Source organism: the organism of the source record quoted next, unplaced genomic scaffold (genome assembly GCF_019419815.1).
Source record: "Pyrus x bretschneideri cultivar Hongxiangsu unplaced genomic scaffold, Pyrus_bretschneideri_v1 Contig16, whole genome shotgun sequence".
NCBI lineage: Eukaryota > Viridiplantae > Streptophyta > Magnoliopsida > Rosales > Rosaceae > Pyrus > Pyrus x bretschneideri.
The window spans coordinates 6,566,359-6,584,927 of NW_025999457.1; the positions used below are offsets into that span (position 1 = coordinate 6,566,359).

Sequence of the window (18,569 nt, forward strand, 5' to 3'; positions counted from 1 at the left end):
AAACACACCAGTTAAAAGAAATGCTAAATCTTTGCAATTACAAACTCATTAGAATTACAATAAAGGCACCATGAGGAAAGAATGCATCACTCTCAGATGATCTTGTAATCGCCGATGAAGTTAGCACTACTAAGAGTAAACTTCAAAAAAATTTCTAACTTCCTTGTTATAATCCTTTGCCATGTGTGCAAAACCACCACCCGCTGGTCAAAGATTCGAGTTTGAATAGTAATCCGTACCTGCTACAAAGTCTCTCCTCGACAAAGCTAGAGAGAGTCCAAACAATAAAGACTAATGTCATAAGAACGAAAGGGTGACTACAACCAAGAGAGGAAGATAGTTAGAAGATAGGATTTGAAGGGGAGAGAGGAAAGAGATTAAGAAGAATTGCCACCGACTCTAAGGCCCGACCCTATTTTTCTCTCTAGTAGCTACAATAAAAATGTGGTAATTTTTGTCTAAATAATTAGATTTAGTTTCTTTTTTAATTAGAAGGAAAGACGACAATCTTACTCGTATTGTAAATGTGAGAGTATTTAACTTAAAATCCTTTCCACCCAATAATTGATTAGATTTATCGTTACACATTTAAAAAATTAATAATCATCAATATTAAAAAAATAATAGATTTTTATCATTCAGTACTATAATTTAATAATATTTCTTATTGTTTTTAAGCGAAAAGTTTAATTTCGTAAATGATGAGTTTCATACCAATTTAATTTTTGTCTGAAAACATTTTATGCAAATTTGATCAATAAATCTGACATTTGTCCTTTGATATTTATATACATACATATATATATATATATATATATATATAGAGGTCCAGAGATCTTTGAAAAAATTAAATTTTATCCCCATCAATTGAACAAAAATTACCACATTATGCAAAAGAACATGTGGAGGGCGGTGACAAATGTGCAAGGGAAGTGACAAGTGTGCAATAGCTCAACAATATGGGAAACAACTATAAATACATAAAGATGGCAGGACCACCAGTGCAAAAATCACACATTAGTTGGCACAAAACGTCAAATACAGAGATATTGGCACCTAATGTTGGACCGGCTTCTGTGCCCACCCAGTTCACAGACTCTCATCCGCTTTTATTTTGAGTGGTTATGGTTAAGTCACGTTAACATTTTATATTAATTTTTTTATAAAGATAATAAGATAAAAAATAATAATGATATAAAATATTAACATGACTTAATCGTGATCATACAAATAGAAGAAAATAAATATGTATGAAAACTGGAAGATCAGACAATCCACATCCCCTAATGCTTACTGGTGCACTCCATAAATTCAAAAAGAAAAAATATATAATATTTTGTTAAAAGAGATTAGAATAAAAGGTAAGGACAAAATATAGAAATAAAAAATAAAGAGGAAAAGAAAAGAATATGATTATATGGTGGATATTGCAGCAAACCCAGACCTTCCATGCTCAAAGGGATGAGAGAGACAGCCAATACAGGTTGAAGTTAGATAGAATTATCATAAACTTTTTTTAGAGAGAGAGAGAGAGAGAGAGAGAGATATTAGATGGTGGGAGAGGAGGAGATGGGGAGAGGGTTTAAGAGAGGGTTTTAGGTCCACCAACTGGTGGTTAGAGATTGAGCTCCTTAACCAAACACTTGATCTTCACCATCCAAACCAGTTAAGCAGAAGCAATTAGCCATTGAGTTCAAGTGTTGAATTGAAGCAGAAACAGAAGCAGAAGCAGCAAGTAGTCAAGGCAACACTTTTCCCAACTGGGTTTCAAGCAAAAGCACTTATTAGAAAAGCAGTGTTGCCCACCAAAGCCTAAACACCACCCCCAAGAAAAAAAAAGATAACCCCATTTATGGAAAAAGAGAGAAAAGTCATCATTTTTCTTGAGTGGCTCAGTAGATACTGAAAAACTTATCTCTCTCTGTGGGTGTGTGTATGTGTGCGTGCGAGTCTCACGTGGGGTTTGAATTTGACTCAGTGATGGATGGAGAATATCTATGATTGCAAAAAAGCAGAAATTTAAAGCTCTCAATTATCTTCCAACACACTAAATATCTTTTTTTTTTTTGTTAAATAAATAATATACTTGTTGTTGTTGGGATCGGAAAGTTTGGCTCTGAGACGATCGGCTGATGTTCTCTAGACTTTTCTGTTCCCCACACAACCCACAACTCTTGAGGGTTTCCAGGTATTTTTTTATTCTTCCATTATATATATATATTTTTTTTTTCCTGGCTTTAATCATCTTTTAGCTGCTCTCTGTCTGTCTCACTCATGAATTTCTCCTTTTCTTCGGTTCTGTTGTTCTCTTTCTCTTTCTGTTTGTTAAGATGATGATCCAGTAATTTCTTTTTTTGAAAATACACAGAGTTAGCAGATTTATTATTATTGTTGTTATCATCAATTTATCTAAATATATTGTTCTTAATTTATATTTATATGTTTAATTTTCCTTCTGTTGGGTTGATTTTTGAATTCTGTTTGCATGTATCTACTATATGTGTGTGTGTGTGTGTAGAGAGAGAGAGAGAGAGAGAGAGAGAGAGAGATTCCTTTTTTTTAAGAGTTCTATGTAATTAATAATCATGATGTAATTGGAAGCTTTCAAACTGAAAAAGTTGTATAAATCCTTTGATTGCCAGAAACCTAAAAAGTTCATATGTCAGCATCATATACGTAAATGTTAAGTTCTTGCATACGAAGATTGCTTTTTGGATGATTAAATGAGCTGTTTGTTGGGCATTAATTATAAGCTTCTGTGTGTTTGTACTTGGTAGTAAATTTTGCTTTGGTGTATTGATTTTCTTCTGTCAGGATTGCCTGGAAGTGGAATCTCAACTAGTAAATTTTTCTGTATATGTCATTTGAGACTCGAGCACTTTGCTTTAATGCATTGGCTTATACTGGTGTGAGTGAGTAATAAATAATACAGTGACAATTAAATTCCTGCAAACTTGCTAGTTTTTCGAGTATGGTACGGTTTTGCCAATGATGGAAGTTCTACTCATTTTTTCAGTCTTCGGGATGAGTATGTAATTGGGCTCATATAGCTGTTAAGGGGTTGAGAGAGCTATGTCAAGTTACTATACTGGTTCGAATAGTCAAAAAGATGCGACGCCAATGCTATATTTAAGGGAACCTTTGCCTAGTTCTTATCCAGAAGCACCTCTCGTCTCTGGTAACATGATGATGTATATGAACTCTGGGTCATACTCGGACGCATTGGCTGGGAGTTCTCAGCAGCAAAACAACTTAGGCTCCGCGGTCGGGGGTTCAGATTCCAACCAGCAGCAGCATGATGTCCTATCGCATCTTGGTGGCACGCATGTTGGAGAGCAGGGATTCAGTCCATGGAGGGAGGGTAGAAATGAGATGCTAGTTACGCACCCCATGGGTGGTTCTTCAGGTATTCTTCATGGTGGACACAACTTGCAAGGTCAGGGGTTGTCCCTCAGCCTCAGTACACAAATCCCATCAGGAATGCAAATGCCTTCTATCTCGTACCGGAATAACAATATGGGTTTTGCTTCATTCTTAAGTCCTAATGCATCCGTTTCAAGTGAGGGTGACGGTAGGAATGGTTCTTTTAGAGATGAGCAGCCAAGAAATGTTGAATATTTGCAATCTGGTTTTCCGGGAGGCAATCCAGATTCAAGTAAAGGGGATTTGTCTCCATATGGGATGTCGAGTATGGCAAGAACCATTCCCCATAACAAATACCTCAAAGCAGCACAACAACTGCTTGATGAAGTCGTCAATGTCCAGAAAGCACTGAAGCAGCATGATAGAGAGAAGAACCAAAGCACACACAATCATCAGAAGAGTTTCAAGGAAGGAGATGATGGATCAAAGAATGATCTTGAGAGTGGAGTATCCACAAACCCTCAAGAGCCGGCCAGTAACCCACCGTGTGAGCTTTCACATGCCGAGAAACAAGAGTTGCAAAGCAAGTTGACGAAGCTTCTGTCTATGCTAGATGAGGTATGAGCAATGCTTATAGTTTAATGTCTCTTTATGAGTTAATTATATGATCAATCTAGCTTGTCTGGTCAGTTTGTCATAATGTTAAGACCTTAAATCAATTTTAGTTGCAAATTTGATTGGCATTATCCTTTTGTCTTCGCTCTTTATACTCTGTGATGATTGCTTTGATTGCTGTTTAGATAACTACATCACCTGTCTTTATTACTTCTTATGTGTGTGATGTGTTGCATGTTTAGGCAGGTGATATTATGTAGCATGTTTATTGTCGGTGATCGCCTGATCAGTATGCTTTTATGTTGATGATATTGTTCTGTTCTCTTAGGCTCTTAGTTACTGGTTTCACAATAATGACGGAAATGATCAGTGATATGTTTCTTTAATTTTTAAAAATAGGAAAGCAAAACCAAACAAAATGCATAATGGTTTCGTTTTTGAGCTTATGTCAATTGTTGATTGTTCCAACTGAAACTGATCAATTAATGATGTAGTCATACAATGATGCATTGATAGATAAACCAACATCTGGTAATGATTCCATTACAGTTTTGTTCTTCGATTCAGACATTTTAATGAAGAAAAAGTTTCAAGAATTTCCAAAAGTTTTGAGTATATCCTTTCATGTTTAAGGGATGTTTACACTGGCAATTGATTGATCCTCCATCTTTCCAGTTGAAGCACCTGGAGCCTTGCATTGTGTTTGACATGTGAAATAGTTGGGGCTCTCAATTTTTCTCCCAACGGAATATCTCCAAGCGGAATATATTCCAACTATTCTTTAGGTTTCCTAGGTGTCTAATAAATTGAACGAGATGCTATGGAATGAAGCATAGCATCCTCATGTGCGATTTCTAAATAAGTTTAGGCTATTGATTTATCTCAAGCTTATCATTAAAAGGTGTTTTAGATATAGGTTTTGGCTGTTTAGTTGACATGTCGATAAGCATTTTATGAAACAATTACTCTACATTGATTGAAGGTATTTGCATATAACTAGTCATTCTGCTAAGAACATAGGGAGATGCGACGTAAAATTGAGCTCAATGAAATATTGGGGTTATTGTTCTCCTTATTTTCTTACCCTGTATGTTTACGGACTCTGATGGAACATCAAGGTGATCCTTCTATGTTGACAGTTGACGCAAGGACCCTGTTCTGCTAAGAACCAGAAACAATATAAGATGTAGAATTGACCGAAGGTACCATTGTTAATTGTTGATGCGAGTGGAGAAGGAGAACGCCATTATTTGAGGCCAGAATTTCCATGGTCCCTGAGTTGCTAATGATTATATTTCTGGTTTTCGTTTCTGTTAATTGATGCAATTTACTTCTGGAGCAGCTAATGATTACGGAAAATATTTCTACGATCATTGTTTCTTTGAGGATGTTGTAGAAATTTGTGGTTGTGGTTGGTTGTTTCTTGTAGGCCTTTGTCTGATATAATGGAGCTCCTATTTTTCCCATGAGGTGTAATGGTGTTTATATCACAATCACAGGTTGACAGAAGGTACAAGCAGTATTATCATCAGATGCAGATTGTTGTATCGTCATTTGATGCGATAGCGGGAAGTGGGTCAGCTAAACCGTACACAGCTGTTGCCCTGCAGACTATTTCACGTCACTTTCGGTGCTTACATGATGCAATCACAGGGCAGATACGAGCAACCCGTAAAAGCCTTGGGGAGCAAGGTACCTCAGGAAGCATGAAAGGAGTTGGAATATCTCGCCTCCGTTATGTGGACCAGCATCTCAGGCAGCAGAGAGCCCTTCAGCAGCTTGGCATGATGCAACAACATGCATGGAGACCACAAAGAGGTTTGCCGGAAAGCTCAGTCTCAATTCTGCGAGCATGGCTGTTTGAGCATTTCCTTCATCCGTAAATCCTGACTTCAACCCTTTTCTCAATTTCTTCTCCGAAAACTTTATTGATTATCAGTTCTTGACGTAATTTAATGTTAATATTGATATTTTCCAGCTATCCGAAGGATTCTGATAAGATCCTGCTAGCAAGGCAGACAGGCTTGACTAGAAGTCAGGTAATGTCGAAGTAATCATGTTTTACATAGCATTTTTCCTTAGGCACCACATACATACATAACAGAGAATAAGATCTTTTATCTTTTTTGACTTCAATACGTATAACATTTCGATCCTCGCAAAATCTGCTGAATTAGGAATAACTGTTTCGTTCTGCAGGTTCTTGCAGCTACAAGAATGCTGCATAATTCATAACAAAAATCGATTACTGAGTACAAATGTTTACATTTTTAATTTGAATTAACTCGATATCTGAAAGTTCGTGTACTCTTTTATTGCGGCACAGGTCTCAAACTGGTTTATCAATGCACGAGTGCGCCTTTGGAAGCCCATGGTTGAGGAGATGTACAAAGAAGAGGCTGGTGATGCTGAGATGGACTCCAACTCTTCATCTGAGAATACACCTCAAACAAAAAAAGGTGACAACACGAGGACCATGGAAGACGGAGTAGAAGGTATGCAACCTAGCGCAAGTTCGGCAGCCATTGAGAAATTCAGCACGGGACAATTTATGGATTCCAAATCTGACCATTTCCATGACGTGGAAATGGCTGGATCCACTGGATATGCCAATTTCCAGAATGTGACTCGTCATGAAGCTGAAGCTGAGTACGGGCTTGTCAAGCTTAGAGAGGGGCAAAGGCCTGGTATGGATGACTCGAGTCTCTTTTCTGATGCAAATGTTCAGACTGATAGGAACAGTGAGAGGTTTACGGCAGCTGCTGCTGCATACCACATGCCGGAGCTGGGGAGATTTGGAAGTGGAAGCGGGGTTTCTCTGACACTGGGATTGCAGCATTGTGACGGTGGCGGTAGCCTACCCATCTCTAGTGGGACTCATCACGGGTTTGTCTCTGTGAGAGGGGACGATTTATACAACCCTGCAGCTTCTTCTGTAGGATCTGAGACAGCAGATTTTGAATGCCTTGATTCCGGGAACCAGCAGCAACACAGATTTAGTTCCTCCCATCTGTTACATGATTTCGTAGTGTGAAAGATGCTTCATTGCATATCCACATTACTTATATCCAAACTATTTTTGGGGCGGGGGAGGAAAAAAAAAAAAAACAGACAGCGATAGGCTTTCGACTGCTTGTTGAGGAACATTCGACTTTGCGATGCAGATGGTGAAAAGGAATGTTGCATTCCGCCAGACATTGGAAACATACTACTAGTACAGTTGTAATATATGAAGAAATTGATTGAAGGTCAGCATATTTGTAAAGATGAGATACATATTCTTTGTTTAGTAAGTTGGAAGGGAAAAATGTACAATCAGTGCCAAACTCTGTTGATGGTATTGAAGAAAATAGAATAGTTCGTAATAAAGCTTGCTGGAAAGTTGTCCGCCTGTTATTTCGATGTTGCCAAGTCAATTTCATCAGGGGCAAGAAGAGTGGTTTCGTTCCCTTGGGAAGAAAGACTTGTGTTACCGGGGATATGTCGCCGTGAATGAGGGTACTCACACGAGAATATATCTCCGGTGACATGCAAGAATCCGCCCTTCTTTTGTCTCGGCATCTTGTGGCTGAAATTGTTGCTTATATTCCCTTTTCTAATCATGGGTTGGCTAAACCCCTGAATTCTTGAAGGGCAACGTAACATAGTAAAATTCACTAGACCATCTTCTAAGACCCCCAACCTCAGATTAGATCACATAGATGGAGGAGGAACTGTTGTGAGAGAGATGGGAAAGAAGATGAACAGAGAGATAAGGGAGTTGGAAGGGAGAGATGGAGATGGAGAAAGAGATGGGGAAGTTGGAAACAAGAAAAATGTTTTTGGAGATGGAAAGGGTGAGGAAATGTGGGTTCCTCCTAGCCTAGCCTTTTATTTTGCTAGGAAATGATTTGGTTCGAGTGTATCGTTGTTATTATCATCGTTATGTTTTCTGATATGTGATTGACATGTCATCGATATTTCATTTCAAAAACCAAATATCAAAAGTAGATCATTTTAGCCAATTAGGAACACAGAGATAAAGTAACCCATGTGCTACAAGAGTATCTAATTAAGCGGAAATTCTCTCCCGCACATTTATTTGCTTTACTTACAACCCACATAAGAATTCATTATTTAATACATGTATCCAATATCATTGTTCTTCAGCCTCTATGGTCATCTGGCAATGGTCGCATTGGATACGTGGGTTTGCAGGTTGGTGGTGAGAGAGCAAGCAATTCTAAGTGACACGAACCTAGCCATTGTTCGACAGTGACAAAGTTGTTGAGCGAAAGTAACATTTTTCCGGTTGATTGGTGCAACGCCCAACGATGATAAGTACGAGCGACCAAAAATAAATAAAGCTTGTCTGGTTTTCTTGAACACAAAGCAAGATGTCCAGAACTAGCATAACCATATATACTAACTGTAATTGCTCTATTTCCTTAAAGATCAGTTAAATTAAAAGCAGAATGCTTAGCCCCCAAATGAAGCAGCGGTACAAACCAGACTCGAACAAGAGAAATCACACCGAACATCGTAGTTCATGTATCCTAGAAGACGAAAAGCACCCTCCTTCAAACAGCGTTGTCAAAATTTCCGTTCTTCACAACTTTTACATGTCAGAATCCATTGCCCGGTGGACATAGAGGGACTAGTCTGATTCTAAGAGCAGAAAACAGAAACTGCCTGTAACTAACGAATAAACGCTAAGCAACCTGCCTGAAATTCTTCCAGAAATCAAAAATCTAATGTGAACAGACAAAGGACGGAATGTCAACCAAAGTATAGTGAGAAAATATTCCCTACTCTGTACGTCAGTTGTCAGCCCAATGACGATGGCAGTACCTACCTGAAATTATAGAAATAAGTAGTTAGGATATACCAACAGAAACATTTAGGTGTTGGAACTCAATAATGACAATTAGATGTACAAGAGTACAAACCTTCTGTACAGAAGCTTCACATCCTCCCTCAACACTGGACTTTCGAGGAAGGGATCATCACTCTCATTCACATCAATTGTCTCCACTTCAAAATCCCGGTAACCACAATATTCATTCCATTCAAACCACATTTTTGCAATTGTTTCTTTTTGGAAGCAAGTGCTATGATCTTCCTCTTCAGGTGAATTAGCAGCTACCAATCTATACACGAAAACTTTCTTCTTCTGACCTGGTCTAAATGCACGACCGATGGCCTGCCTGCTCACTGAGGGGTTAAGATGTACATCCAGAAGTATTAGTCGAGAAGCCCCTACCAACGATATACCCTCCCCACAAGCCTTAATCGAGCCGAAAAATACCTTCGCGGTGGGGGAATTGTTAAATCTATCCATAGACCATTCCCGTTGCTCAGAGCTTGACTCACCTGAGATCACAAACATTTCTCTCCCAGCACTCCACCCCTTCATTTTGACTACTAATCTCTCCAAAAATTTCAGTGGTAGGAGGTACTGACTGAAAACTAAAAGTTTCTCACCCGCTGACTCACATAAGTTCAGTATATTAAGAAAGAATCTTGCCTTGACTCCATCTTTCACATCTATTTTGTCCAAGAGCTCATCCACTCTGTCATCTGGATCAGTAGGCTTCCAAGCCAAGTTGGACAGTTTTGGGTGAAGATAAACAGCACTTCCAACAGCATTTTGCTTGAACTTTCTTGCAAACTTCTTTAATTTCTCTGTCTCGTGCTTCTGCTTGGGGGTGAGATTTAGTACCACAGTGAAATCAACTAGCCCAGGAAGTTCATCGAGGGTATCTCCTTTGTAATAATGAAGCACCTTGCTAGTCATCTCACGCAATTCGTGTATGACAGTGACTTTCCTTCGAAAATCATTATCCTTCTGTAGAGTATGCTCCACTAGTTCATAGAAGGCTGATTCACTACCAGCTTTGAACTGCTTCCTTACACCTGGTATATGCACTCTACTCATGATCCGCTTGATGATGGGTCGGGATGTTTCTGCTCTTAAAAACTTAGGACGAACAAGATTCAAAAGGTTGAATACTTCGTTGACATGATTTTGGAAAATGGTTCCAGAAAGTACAACTTTCCTAGGTGTCTGCAACTTTGCAAGGGATTGGAACACGTCAGTGTTATCATTTCTTGGAGTATGCCCTTCATCCAGAATAAGAATTGAAGGTGCCTTCAGCAATATTTCTTGGCACGCAGTTGATACCTTGCTAGTTTCTCGATCACAAACAATAGAGGAGAATTGCTTGTACCCTAAGAAAAGGATACTCTTGTGCTCCACCCATTGTTTCAACACCTCCAGCTGCTGTGATCGATTGTCTGCTTTATTTTCATAGAAATCAATTAATGGAATATCCTCCACTTGCCAAATTTTAAACTCCTTTTTCCACGTATCCAGGATTCCTTTAGGAAGAACAATCAGGGGTCTTGCATTTGGATACTTAGCTAGAAAACTTTGCATGAAACTTATTATCATAAATGTTTTACCAGAACCTGGAGCATGGGCCAAGATGCAACCACCAGGATTATCACCAACCAAGTTGCTAACAAGAAAATTGAAACCCTCCACTTGATGAGGTTTCATTTGTTTCATATGTCTTGGGTGAGCAGATATCTCAGTTAGTATCAAACCATCCTCTGACAATTTAAATCCATCTATCTCGGCTGAATCTCTTTCTTTGCCATTCCGAGAATCAGGCATGTAAGTTCTTGTACTCCTTTTGACCTGAGGTAAACAGAAAAAAAATGATACTATGAAACTTGCTTCCAGAAGAGGGCATTTAGCTGTTGAGATATCAAATAACTTCCAGTGAGTTTACGCAGATCCGTGATCCATTTATTGATGACTTTGATTCCACAGCAATGAGGCAAATACAAAAACTAGAATTCAAGGCAAAAATAAAAAGTTCAACCAGGCAGTAACACAAATATATCACTTCCAATACGTTATAAATTCATCAAACTTCTAACAATTTATCTATCTACTATTTTTGGGTTGCTATTCTCAGAATATTATCTCCTTGTCTGAAAACCCTGGTTATCTCATTTAAATTCAACTGCTCCTGAGCCTGGTTAAGAGAGAGTAATGTGGTGGGATCACAATCAACTATGAACATTGTCAAACACTATGAGTACGTCCTTCAGAGATACATGCTGGGTTTTTCTACCAGACGGACTTTATTGGACTTCATAATAAGTAGAGAGAAGTCACCCTTTGGTTTGCTTTCTTGTTGCAAAATGTTTAGGGAGTTGTCTAGCGCCAAAAATCATGGGGAGAATTAACAAAGAAAAAAGACAAGAAACCTATAGGGATACCCAGTTAACTAATTTTTTGACATTTCCTTTGGAGATGCTCTAATGTGGTTCAAATTTGCTTTTGGTGAGAATCGAACCTAAGACCTCTCACTTACAATTGAAGAGGAATACCACTTACACCGTAGTACTAAGTGGCTACCCAGTTAACTAATTCACATGGTGAGTTTACTATATTGGCTGGCTCATTGAGAATCTGGGATATCCAGTGCACCAATTGATAGATAGGGGTATCTACATGTTACATCGCATTAGGTTGGGGTATTTCTCATCTAATTCAACCTGTCACGTTGAATTTTTCTTCATGCACAACTACCTAATATTGGTCCTAACCTCCTAGAACCAAAAGAATTGAATTGACTGAATGATTGGATTAGATTGATTAGGGCTAAAAACAAACACCAATTTTGTTCAGAAACTAAGAAAAAAATTGGACAAACAATTATGAAACCCCAATCAAAGCACGATGGTCAGTCATTCCTGCTCAGTCCATCTTGTTTAGAAAACTTTATATATATGGTCTGGTTTGGGTTTTTTCAGTTTAAAATATACGAAAACAAACAGATGCATATCAGGTTTAAAACAATGAAGCGGACCTGACCTATATAAACTAATGAAACCAACAAGAGCTGATCAGATGAAACCAACCCTATTGACAGTTCACTGCTAACTACAGGGACATTTTATGCATTCCCTAGCCCTGTTCACATTTTTTTATACAGGCAGATAGTCAACCAGAGAGATTGTTCATAAAGGACCAAAAGAGAAGGATTAACGTTCGTGTTTCCCAAGATGGATTAAAACTATCACAAACTCTTCAAACTCATGGTTGTAGACCACAGATTCACATGATCATGCTCCTACCATTCATAATGAATAACTAGAAAAGAACCAATGTGTTATATGAGTTAGATCAACATATTAGTTCTTCAGGTTACCATGAACACCTCTTGTGGAATGTGGAAACAATAGATCCTCAACTCACAAAAAAAAAAAAAAAGCAATCATTTCAGAATTTTATTACTAAAGTCTCCTATTCCACTCTAGATAACAGGAGCTGAATGCTTCCTTTTCCTATATGAATTGGTACATCAATCTAGCAACGTTTTGGTCGAGAAACTGAATTTCAAATTGAGCTAATACAAGGATGGTCAAATCAGCTGTTGAATCAGGTAGCCATAGGGACCTACTCCACTAGAGGCGAGTTTGGGTAAGAACAATCAGGTTTGGGGCCGGCATGGAGACTTTTATTAAACCAGGATGTGGCAGGGCATGAATTGGTAATAACAATGGGAAACATGAATCCAAATTATTAATTTATTTAATTATTACTATTTTTTTTAAAGAAAGCATTCTGCTGCTGTGCCCTACGTTATTGAAAAACTTATACAAGTAAAAAGAAAAGAGGGAAATGCCTTAGAATCAAGGTTCTAAAAGACGCTAGGCGCTAGTCAGGCAGCGGGCTGGGGCCTAGCGCCTAGGCGGATTTAAGTAGGGAACTGTTATTAACACTCCAACAATCTCAATCTACACTCCTCACAAGTGTACCTTTCTTTCTAATTATAGAAAGTTTGGAGTGCCAAATGAGATTTTGGAGTGCTAATTGCAATTCCCTTTAAGTACATCTATTATATTTCGTGTAAATAAGTGTCTACATGTACTTTAAATATATATAATTTCATCATAAACTACAAAATAGAATGACATATATATTATGAAGTGTTGGAACATAATGGACACATGCAGAACACTGATATAATGTGTGTTCATTTAAGTATGCAAAAAGTCTCTTACAATTTATTGAAAAAAATAAAATGCAAGATGAAAGTTAACTATTTTCTGTTTAAGCGAGTCGCGACCTAGGCGGGTTCGGGCAAGCTAGGCGGGTGCCTAGGTAGTCTAGGAGCCCCTTCTTAATTTTCAAATGCCCAGGCATTAATCGGGGCAGTGGCCAGCCGCCTAGTGCCTAGGCGGCGCTAGGCGGAGATTTTTAGAACAATGCTTAGAATGCCATCAAGTTCATGCGTCTTCTTCTCTATTTCTAGCAACCAAAAGTGGATGCCAAAAGTTGAAAAAGACAAAAGAAAAGGGAGGGGCTGGTCATGCCTTCACAAAATAAGGGGATTGAGAACATGAGAGTAATAGATGACTTGATTTCGTCATTGCTCCATTCATTTTGAGGAATCAAAGGAGAGTTCACAGAAAAAGAAAGCCTGAATTGATAAGGCAAAGAAGATGGAAAACGAAAAACTTTATATATGTAATACAGTAGATAATTAATATGATTGCATCTTTGGATTCAACTGACAAATTGGAGGACATGAAGTGCTTAGATGCTCCGGTTCTTGCATGTACGTTTTCCCTTTTTATTTCATTTTGTGCAGAAAGGAATTTTGATAATACTTAGGCTTATGTATCAATGTGGAGGAATTATGGGTCAGGTTCTTCATTTATAGAAACCAGTGAACAAAAATGATTTATTAATGTGGAGGGATTATGGGTCAGGTTTGGGTAAATCCATAAGGGCCCATTGCAAGATAAATGGGTATGGATTTGTGGGTGCCCACCCACAGGTAATTTCGCCAATCCTACTTAAACTCGTATAATGGGCCAACCTATCCTACTTGTACGCTGCATAAGCAAATAACAGTCTCAGAAATCGTCATAAGAGAAAGCTGATTCAATGGCTGTTAACTTTTGTTTTCCTGTTGGTTCTAGTGTTATCACTGATACCTAGAGAGAATTGGTACATGAGCCTATAAGCCCTGTTGAAGTCGGTCTTCCAAAACAATATAAAGAAATTCAAATTCTAACTGTGTGCTTACATTAAGACAAAAATCAAATGTGCTTTCATATTTAATCTAATCAAGTTTAAAAAAGGAACGCTAACCATGCACATACCTTGTTATACTGAAACTCAAATATTGTCTCAATTGCTCTGTCAATAACCCCACAAATGCGGCAAACATATCCAATATCATCCTTCAAGACAAAAGAATGATCACAGTCACCTTCTCTTCCCCGCCACTCATTCCTTCTACAGCAGCATCCTATCAGAAACAGCATATTGTCAACATAAGATAATCATGACAACTGTGAATCTGGAAAGTTATCGAAGATTTTTGGACAAAATATTCTTAACTCTGATGCTTGTACTAGTAATTTGACATATAGACACTTTCCCTGGGAAATTGAATAGGGACGACAAACTTGCAAAAACGTACTATTTACTGGGAGATATATTTTTTTCTATCCTGTTTACTCAATATTTAAGGGTTTTTTCCTCCCTAAACATTAATCTCTGTTCAGGTGAGCAATCACTTTAATTGGGAAATGAGTTTTATTAAGCATCAATGGCTCTATTTTTTCAGAAACAATTATTATATCAAAGACGGAAGTTGTTACTTTGAGCTCGAGCAAAGCAGAGAGAGCTGACACAATCTGCACCAAACATGTGATAAGCCAACATGTTTTTCCAATTTGGAACATAAAATACATGCACACATAGCAAAGAAACATGTTATTATAGTAAAGAATGTACATAAATGATACCTTGTTAGTTTCTAAACCCATTGACATTTCATTCCAAATATCTCCCAGACCATCATCTTCTTCAACATCTGTCTGGTAATCACCATCATCTTCTACACCAACGTAAATTCCTGGGTGATTCTTGATTCCTGTTTCACTGGACAGACTTGGTTTTTCACCTGGAAGTCTGTTCTCCAAAAAGTCCCTTTCCTGAACATACGCTGACCAATCATTTGACAGATAGGATTAAATTGAGCAGGAAAGTAGAGATATTATATATAGGGCACACATACCACTGTGTTATTCATGGAATTCTGTTCTGATGATTGTCCCAAGAAAACCTCCTGGAAAGAATACGATGGTTGTGGCAAGACAACCTCTTTGAAAGGATAAGATCTCGGATCTTCACTTTGTTCCTCATCTGAATCAATGATTACCACAGGCCTCAGTGATGCTGGAGCATTATTTTCAACGCAGTCATCCTCCAAATCAATGACTTTATCACTAGCTAGTGGATTTTCAGATTTGGGAGCCTTTTTACTCTGCCTCTTGTCTTCCTCCAGGAATGCATTTGCCAGTGCAGGATACTTTGCAAAATAAGGGACCATAGTTTGGGTCTTTTTAGCAAGAACTGCCTCTATCTCCTTTGTAACACTTCCATATTCACCACAGTCTAACCTCTCCAGCAAGTTCCGTATGGCAAATGGATCAGTGTAGTCAACAACTTCTGAAGTAGACTTAGGTTTCTTCTCTACAACTTCATCATGCTTACTTACAGAGAAGTCCAAGCCATCATAATTCTTTCCGTCCAAACAGAGTTTCATCCTCTTATGCCCCTTGGAATACAAACCTGAGCTCAAATGGAAGGTAACATACAAATAGATATAAAAATGAGGATCTTGCGAAAAATAAGAAGAAAAAGAAAGTAGGCAAATTACAGAAACTCATAAGTTCAGAAAACCATCTAGCCAAGTATATCAAATCAGCATCAGCATAGGAAAGAGGAGGAAGTTATATGTGAAAAACTTGGATTTTTTTCCCTTTTGTATGAGTATAAGTGGAGGATATTGTGTGCTTTCTTAATAGAAATTGCATCCTAAAGCAATGCAAGATGCATGAACATAAAAAATGAATTATATATTAATTTCAAAAGTTTACAATACAAACCTTGTATATGTACCTGTTTAACACTTCACAATGCAATGCATGCATGAAAATTCTAGGCGATCATAGAAGTAGCACAACCACAAGGGTAATAGAGGTCCAGGTTAATAGTATTACTTGTTATATTTTGAAGGTACGACATAATAGCAGCACTGACAATGCTTAAGTAACAAAAGAAAATCAATCTGCTGAGATTCAGTTTCAGCTGGACTGATGGAGACAGCTAAAAGGCAGAGGACACATTATTGGACCTAAGGTTCAATATTTTGGTCATGACAAGAACAATTTGATGAAGAAAAGAGTTGTGTAATATTAGTTAACTACAAGTTGAAAAATATGTTGTTCAGCATCAATCTATTTATGTTTCTTTGATTGCCGAGTCAGATAGCTGATTTATAAGACAGTAAAAAACATACATCTAGCCTCAAAGCTAGAAAACTTCTGATGAAAACAAAAGCAATATATCAGAGCTGAAGTTTTTTAATACGAACGTCAGCTTCTAGATTATATCCATACAGCCGAACTCTCATGGAACATGAAAAATTTACAAATCACAAAATATTTTATTAGTTGGTGACGTCAACTATGGAGAATGGAATTCACAACGTTTGCCCAAAACCTTAACTATTAAATTTCAAGACTGCATTAGTGGGGCTTTTCAGGGCATGCTACTACTTGTTCACAGTAGAAGCAGACCCAACACCGTTTGGTAATTTGCAACAAACAACTTTGGTAAGAAGAACAAGTTCTCTTTTTTGGATAGCACAGAATCTGCACAAGGTGTTGCGCTTCCAAAGGCTGTATGTCTTTCATACCCCACTTCTTGTGCCGTCAACCCAAATAAAATAAAAACTTATTTCTCAGTTTCTCATCAATAGCTACACAATAGCCACAGACTACTGAAGTAGCCCTAATACAAACCACAAACTACAGAACCCTAATAACCCACAATAACTAAACAATCCCTACAATTTTTCTTTGTAATCAAATTTCTAATCTTCAAGTCCCCATTTTAATGCATAAAAAATTTCAATTTTTTTCAACCAAAACGTTAATTTCACAAAATGTAATCCCACACAATTGGTTTGTCACAAGCTCAACCTGCATTTCTCTCACATGCCACAACAATCCAAATTTCCAGATATACACACACACATGTATAGAGAGAGCGAGAAGCTTACTGTCATATGTAGTTTTAATGGGGGATACATCAATTGGTGACTCCATGGCTCAAACACTGAGAACACAAGAAACCCAAAACAAAAAGTCGGTCACTTGCATTAACCAAAAGACAAACCGAGATGACAAAATCGCCATTTTTGTACAATGGAAACACTTCCGAGCTAAAGGAAAAAAAATCAAATTAAAAGAAGCAAAAATCAGAAAAAGAAAAAAAAAAACCTTAAATTTGGGAATTTAGAGAGGAAAAAGCAATCGCATTTGGCTTCCGAGTACGAAACAGCCACTCCCTCTTGCCCTCGCAAAAGACTCTCGGAGCGAGAGCGTCGGTACGAGCGTGACGAGTGTCCGTACACAAACCCTTTTACAGCAGCAGCTGCTTCTCCTTCAGGCGTCAGCGAGGAATGCAGAAATGAAAGCTTCAGAGAGAGAGAAAGGAGCTTTGTGTGTTGTGAGCGGCACCGTGTGAAGGTGTGAGGGAGTGACGTGGCGGTATTTGATTTGTTGGTGGGGTGGGGTTCGCTTGCAGTCGTCATTGTCACGCGAGGAATCGGAAAGCGACTTGCGGTCCCGCAAAGGGATATGAGGGATGTTTGGATACGTGAAAATACAGCTCCCGGGACGGTACAGATTCAGGCCAGTGTTTGGCATGCGTTGAAATTGAAGCGACACCTGTGTTCATATTTTGCCAATTTTGGTAAAAAGTTAAAAGCTAGGGTGACCTAATTTGTTTATACTCTTTTTCGCTTGTCTACGCAAAAATGTAATGAATATTTTAATGATAGAGTACGGGTCAAAACCGTAACATGTGACTTGACACGATGTGCGGTTATTAATAGGGATGTGCTATTTATACACTCATTTTTACTTCTCATACACCTTTGTTAATTTTTGTTCGTTGATCTTCTTCAATTCATCCGATCTGACGGTTCAAAAAGGTGTGGAAGAAGTAAAAAGGAGTATGTGGATATCACATCCTTTATTAATATTTAAACTTAATTATAGATTTTCAATTCAATACGTGTAAAATTATCGGGTGTAAAAGTAACACTATGGGTCATGCTAATGTGAGATCTTGCTAAGCAACAGATATATGACGCCAATCGGTGGTAAATAAAAATTAATATTTAATAGACTACGTTTTAAAATACTGTAATTTAGAATAATATTGTCACTTAGTACTACGGTCTAATAGTATTCCTTTCACTGGTAGGTAAGTAAGAAGTCTTAGATTCGATTTTTGCCAGTGGCAAATTTGAATTACATTATTGCTAGTCCATTGTAAGGCTAAGTCCGTTCTCTTCCCTTAATGTAGATAATATCGATTGTTAAAAAAAAAAAAATATTTGCATTCCCATATGAGCTGATGTCACGCCTTAATTCTAAGATACACTATGGAGGTAGAGGTAGAGGTGTCTAGTACTAAGCCAATATCATGTGTGGGCTAG

General features: G+C 37.9%; 2 protein-coding genes across 2 annotated transcripts; one reads left to right on the top strand and one right to left on the bottom strand.

Annotated features, from left to right (window-relative positions):
* The first annotated feature begins 1,502 nt into the window (after nucleotides 1–1,502).
* On the top strand, nucleotides 1,503–7,374 carry LOC103962052 (BEL1-like homeodomain protein 6). The gene is made up of 5 exons (XM_009374714.2): nucleotides 1,503–2,188; nucleotides 3,017–3,981; nucleotides 5,478–5,857; nucleotides 5,957–6,017; nucleotides 6,305–7,374. The coding sequence occupies exons 2-5, from the start codon at nucleotides 3,073–3,075 to the stop codon at nucleotides 7,010–7,012; spliced, it is 2,058 nt and encodes a 685-aa protein (XP_009372989.2). The 5' UTR covers nucleotides 1,503–2,188; nucleotides 3,017–3,072; the 3' UTR covers nucleotides 7,013–7,374.
* Nucleotides 7,375–8,378: 1,004 nt separating this feature from the next.
* LOC103962051 (protein CHROMATIN REMODELING 35) lies at nucleotides 8,379–17,663 on the bottom strand. The gene is given in 8 exon segments (XM_009374713.3): nucleotides 8,379–8,812; nucleotides 8,907–10,660; nucleotides 14,149–14,264; nucleotides 14,267–14,297; nucleotides 14,800–14,988; nucleotides 15,072–15,628; nucleotides 17,124–17,179; nucleotides 17,344–17,663. Coding segments are annotated over 7 exon segments (2,697 nt in total). The 5' UTR covers nucleotides 17,170–17,179; nucleotides 17,344–17,663; the 3' UTR covers nucleotides 8,379–8,808.
* Between the last annotated feature and the right edge of the window lie 906 nt (nucleotides 17,664–18,569).